The sequence below is a fragment of the Echinops telfairi genome, unplaced genomic scaffold, assembly GCF_000313985.2.
Source record: "Echinops telfairi isolate 266 unplaced genomic scaffold, ASM31398v2 ScPeMD7_443;HRSCAF=831, whole genome shotgun sequence".
In the NCBI taxonomy this organism is placed as follows: domain Eukaryota; kingdom Metazoa; phylum Chordata; class Mammalia; order Afrosoricida; family Tenrecidae; genus Echinops; species Echinops telfairi.
In genome coordinates this window covers 82,218,513-82,224,632 of record NW_022104341.1, presented here as the reverse complement: position 1 = coordinate 82,224,632, position 6,120 = coordinate 82,218,513, and the positions used below count along the sequence as shown (strand labels likewise).

Below are 6,120 nucleotides of genomic sequence, written 5' to 3'. Positions count from 1 at the left end.
GGGAGAAAGATGAGGCAGTCTTCTTCGGTTAGTATTTACAGCACTGGAAATTCTATGGGTTGTTGTTACTCATTACTCATTGTTGTTACTCTATTCCATAGGACTGCTATGAATCGTCAACTCAGTGACTTTAGATCTGCTTTTTTGTTTTATTTCTATGAGTACAGAATATAGCCAAGCACATGGGAAGTTTACCGTGACAGACATATGCTACATCGTAAAATAAGTATCAATGGATACTTTTAAAACTATGCCTTAAAGAATGTTTTCAGACTACAGCAAAAATAAAATATAAATAATATCTTTAAAAAAACTGAAATTAGGAATTAAACAACTGAATTCTAAAAAATAACACACGAGTCAAAGAAACCACAAGAGACCTTAGAAAACATTTAATACCAAAAGACAATGAAGATATAAAAGGATAAAATATATGAAATGTACCTAGAGCCACATACCGAGGGAAATTTATTGCTTTAAAAGCATTTACTAGAAAATAAGAAAGTCTTATAACCAATGAACAGTTTCCATCTTAATAAACTAGCAGAAAAACAGCAAATTAAGATTAAAGAAAGCAAAAGAAATAATAAAGAGCAAAAACCTATAAAATGAACAGTACCAAAAAATCCAAGTGGATTTTTTTCATTGATTTTTTTAAAATATCCACTATCTCTCTCCACTAATTAGACCCCCAATCAATGTCCACAGAAGAAGAAGCCAAGAAATCATACAGCATATTGGATATTGGCACATCTGGCAAATCTGCCAAAGACCTCTATAAAAGTGTTAAAAAGCACAAAGATGTCACTAATGTGTACCTAGCCCAAGCCACGGCATTTTCAATTGTCTCATACACATGCAAAAACTGGACAATGAATAGGAAAAACCAAAGAAGAATTGAAGCCTTTGAATTATGGTGTTGGCAAAGAATATTCAAAGTACCAGGGACTTCTAAAAGAGCAAATAAATCTGTGTTGGAAGAAGTACATTCAGAATGCTCCTTATAAGCAAATGTGGTGAGACTTCTCACATCCTTTGCACATGTCATCAGGAGGGATCAGACATGAAGACATCATGTGTGGTTAAGTAGAAGGTCAGAGAAACGAGGAAGACCCTCAAAGAGATGTATTGGCATTGCAGCTTCAACGATGGACTCACATACCAACAATTAGTCAGATGCTGTTTCAGCCGGTGTTTAATTCTGCTGTACATAAGGGCTCTATGAAATAGAACTGGCCATACGGCAATGAGTAACAACATCCTTATGTACTAGAAAGGATCACACAAGTTATTGCTGCATCACTGTGAGGTGAAGAGTATGCCAAATCTATGGTACCCATCACTTGGAGTTTAATAGAATCAATACAGACTAAGGCTTCTGTAAATCATTTGATATCCAAAGTAATAACCTGTGTTTCAATATAGTGTGCATGAGAAATTCAGTTAAATATATTTTCTTAAGCAACTATTGACCCTAACGTTACAAAGGAAGACACACACTTCATCAAAATGTCCGATACATTTTATAAACCATGTGATAACATTTGCAAAATTAATCCAAGTATAACCAAAAAAGAATCAAAATAGGATAGAAATATGGAGAGCGAGGTAAATGTAGTAAAATAAATTGTAGATTGTTAAGGTTTATGATTTTAAAAGAACAGTAATAATGGTCTCAAAATTTGTATTCATTGCTTATTGTCCAATAATAGAACCTCCAAAGGTTGGGCATTATTGACCAAATAAAGACTCTATTTCCCAGCCTCCTCTGCAGTTAGGTGTGACCATGTGATTAAAGTTCTAGACAATAGAATAAAAATGGAAGCAGTATGTTCTTCTGGGGAGAAAAAACAGGGAACATCCTTTTTTTCTTTCACATTCTTCCTTCCTGTGCACTAAAATATGGTTGTGAAGGCTGATACTTGGATAGCCAACTTCTAAAAACAGCAAAGTCCCAACCCTGACAGCTATGGAACTGCCACAACAACCTGTGCTGCCTACGTGCACATGAAAGGAAATAAATTTCACCTTATCTTCATTATTTTTTGTCACTTGCAGTAAAACTTTGTCCTAGTGATATTAACATAAAAATTACTTTTGAATGGTAGAACACTTTATATCATCATCAGTCTAAAAAGGCTGTTTAAGATATTAAAATCTTAACTAAAAAGCTTAAGCTAAAAATCATCAGGTGAATTATAGAAAATATGGTATACCTATAACATTGGACACTTATGGTTCAAACAGCAAAAATATACTAACCTGAGATGTCCTGGTATATTCCTCATACAGCCTGTCATACTCTTTACTCTTTTCCTGATACTGAGAGTGGTATTCTTGCAGTTTTTTACCTACTGCATCAATGTTATCTTCTTTAACCAACTGATCCTACACAGGCAAACAAGAAAAGTAGAGAATATTATTTTGACAGACTTTCCACATCTATTTATTTTAATGTTGCTTATAATTCTACTGTAGAGTTAGGCCACTGTAATAATATCAAGCATGTAAAATCCTTTTGTTAATACGAAAAATGGTCTTTAGAGCCATCAAAATAATTATCAACAAGAAATCTTATCAATGTGAATGAGGGGGAGTATGGAGTAGAGACTCAAAGCCCATCTGTAGATAATTGGGCATCCCCTTACAGAACAGTCGCAAGGAAGACACGAGTCAGTCAGGGTGCAATATAACACCGACGAAACATACAACTTTCCTCTAGTTCTTTACTGCTTCTCCCCTCCCCCCACTATCATGACCCCAATTCTATCTTACAAATCTGGCTAGACCAGAGGATGTACCTGGGTACAGATAAGAACTGGAAACACAGGGAATCCAGAACAGATAAATCCTTCAGGACTGATAATGAGAGTAGCAATCAGGAGGGGAAAGGGAAGGGGCAGAGGGAGAAAGGGGGAACCGATCACAATGATCGACATATAACCCCCTCCCTGGGGGACAAACAACAGAAAAGTGGGTGAAGGGAGGCATTGGTCAGTTTAAAACATGAAAAATAGTAATAATTATTTATCAATTATCAAGGGTTCATGGGGGAGGGAGGGGAAAAAATGAGGAGCTGATACCAAGGGCTCAAATAGAAAGCAAATGTTTTGAGAACGATGAAGGCAATAAATGTACAAAAGTGCTTGACACAATGGATGGATATATGGATTGAGATAAGAGTTGTATGAGTCCCCAATAAAAGTTTAAAATAATAATAATTATCACTTAAAATTAAAAATTAAGTGTAAATAGAAAACATAATCAGAAACACATCTTATACTTACATTTTTTGGTTGTTCTTGATATTATATACAGCAGAATATACACCAATTCAACAATTTCTACATGTACAATTCAGTCTTAACGATTATATTCTTTCAAGTTGTGTAACCATCCTCACTGTCCTTTTCTGAGTTGCTCATCCCACATCAACACAAACTCACTGTCCTCTAACTTTCCTATCTTTCAAATTGTCATCAGTTTCATTCTACATAGCTAGATCTTAAAAGTGCTTAATGCTCAAGGAGACATTCTTTTTTGCCCTCAGAGTTTCTGAAGCACAAGTCAAATGAAAAGTGAATGAATAAAGCAATAGCCGAAGGTTATTACACACTTCATCACAGTAAGTGTGTAAGTCCTGCCTAACGAGTTGTGTGGAGCCTCCTCAAGAGAAAGAGGCATTCTGGTCAAAGAAAGGGCCCAGGCCTGCTCACTGGAGTCCCTGTTTAACAATGTACAATTTATCCCAGACACTGAGTCTATTTTCCACAATGTGACAATATTCTCATTATTTCCATTCTTTGTTTTCTATTTCCATTCATCTAATTCCCTTGCCCTTTCAGCTTCTCATCTTGTCTTTTAGGGTAAATGTTGAGAGTTTGGTCCCGTATGGCTGATTAATTTATGGGATCACAGTATCGTTGTTCTAGTATTTGAATGAAAGGTGACTATTAGGAGTGGCTTAAGTTCCAGGTTCAAAGAGTATCAAGGGCAATAGTCTCAAGAGTTCCTTTAGCCTCTGTGAGTACATATATACTGTGAGCCTTTTTAGGGATTTGAGTTATGCTTTACATTTTTCTCTCTCTTTAAGTGAGCTCTTCTGTTGTGTCTAGTCAGACCAGTCAGTAATGGTAGCTGAGCACCATCTAGTTCTGGCCTTGGGCTAAAAGAGACTAAGATTCTCATGGACTAACTTCTAGACTAACTTCTTCCTTCACATCTTTGGTTTCTTTCCCTTTTGCTCAAGAGAGGAAGAGACGAATACTAATAGCTTAGGTGGCCACTCAAAGTCTTTTAAGACCTCAGATGCCGAGCTACACGGCTTTCTTTGCCTACAAATGGAAAAAAAAAGACCTCAGATGCTACTCAACAAACTACAATGTAGCGCATCATCTTTATGAACTATGCTATGTCAATTGCCTGAGTTGTCCCATGAAATTATGGTCCCAGGCCTCCAAATCTAGTAAAAAAACAAAAAAATTTCACAAATGCAGTATAATAAACAGAACTTTTATAAGCACTAGGAAACCAAAATATTTGTGTGACTTGCTTCATTGTGATATTCCAGTGGTGTGAAACTAAGCTTGCAATATCTCTAAGATATGCTGATACAGGGCAACAAAGAATACGGTGCGCAAATCTCAAGTCTCTGCTTTCAAGTCTAGTCTTTTAGATATACAAGGGGTATCCCCCAAAACAAGAGTCCCATCCCCCAAGCTATGTATTTAAATTTTTTTACAAAACAACCTTCACCTTCCAACTTTATCACCTTCAAAGTACTCTCCATTACACTTAATACATTTGTCAAATCTGCGATTCCATTCTTGGAAACATTTTTCAAACTCATCTGTTTGGATGACTGACAGCACCTCCCTCATTTTTTTCTTCACCTCTTCTATGTCATCAAATCCCTGTCCTTTCATGACCCTCTTCATTTGTGAAAACAAAAATACGTCACACAGAACACGGTCAGGTGAGTTAAGATACATGGGGCAAGAGAGGCAAGCTGGTTATTGCCCAAAACTGGAGCACTGAGATGACTGCATGAGCAGGTGCACTGTCTTGGTGGCAAAACCAGTCCCTCATGGGCCACAAATCAAGCCTTTTTTGTAACACGCTGTTACCCAATTTTTTCAGAACCTCTAAATAGAAAGCTTGATTGGCAGTCTGACCTGGTAGAACAAACTCCAAATGCACTACAAGTCGACATTTTGGTCTGTTTGGGAAGCTGACAGATGTCCAGGATGAGTTTTGTCATCAATCAACATTTCACCTTTTTTGAAATGGGAAAACCATTCGTATACTTGAGTTTTTCCTCTAGTGCTGTCCTTGAAAGTGTGTTCAACATCACAAGTTTCTGCAGTATTTTTCCCGAGCAGGAAACAAAACTGCACAGTTGCACGCTGCTTGTCCATCATAAAAAGCAAGGTTCGAGCAAAACTGCTTTTATGAAAAAATACACTGTGACCCGAGAGAGCCTTCCTGGGAGACATCACTGGGTGCACTAACTCAAGGGGAGTTGCTCAATGCTCACCTGGTGGGGGAAATGTGTACTACCAATGCTCCACTCAGCCTAGAGCAATTCTGGTTTTTGAGTAGTGTTGTTGAGTCATGTGGTAGTTCCAATTTTAGTTCTTTTGAGGAACTGCACAATGCTTTTCACAAATGCTGTACTATTTTGTATTCCCACCAGCAATGGATAAGGGTTCCAATTTCCTTCCATCTCACAATTATGTTATTTGGTTTTTTGTTTTGCTTTGTTTTTAATCTTAGCCAGTCTAATAAAGTAAAACAGAATCTCATTGTGCTTTGCTAGGTTGGGCTTTTTGATAGTGACATTATGCATCTTTTCATGATTTTGGTGGCCATTTCAATGTCCTTTTTGGTGAAATGTCTAATCTATTTATTTATTTGGTCATGTTATGATTTAGTTTTTGTCTTTTTGTTGTTAAATATTTTTATACAGTTTATAATAAATACATGCAATATACTATTAAAGGAAAGTTAGCTATACAAAATAAATTCCAACACTATTAATGTAAATACTTAGGGCAGAAAACGTAAATTAGACTACTTTTGTGTTGTCTTTTAAACAGGTAAGCCTGCTAAATTAGAATC

The 6,120-nt window shown here is 36.5% G+C and overlaps 1 protein-coding gene across 4 annotated transcripts in view; it reads right to left on the bottom strand.

The window, feature by feature from the left end:
- The window catches only part of LOC101657368 (phosphatidylinositol 3-kinase regulatory subunit gamma), a 107,873-nt gene that overhangs the window by 27,220 nt on the left and 74,533 nt on the right, over positions 1-6,120 (bottom strand). For all 4 annotated transcript variants that reach the window (XM_004699465.3, XM_045291965.1, XM_045291964.1 and 1 more), the window contains exon 5: positions 2,263-2,388. In XM_004699465.3, coding sequence (XP_004699522.1) covers positions 2,263-2,388 — 126 coding nt within the window. The remainder of the gene's footprint in view (positions 1-2,262; positions 2,389-6,120) is intronic.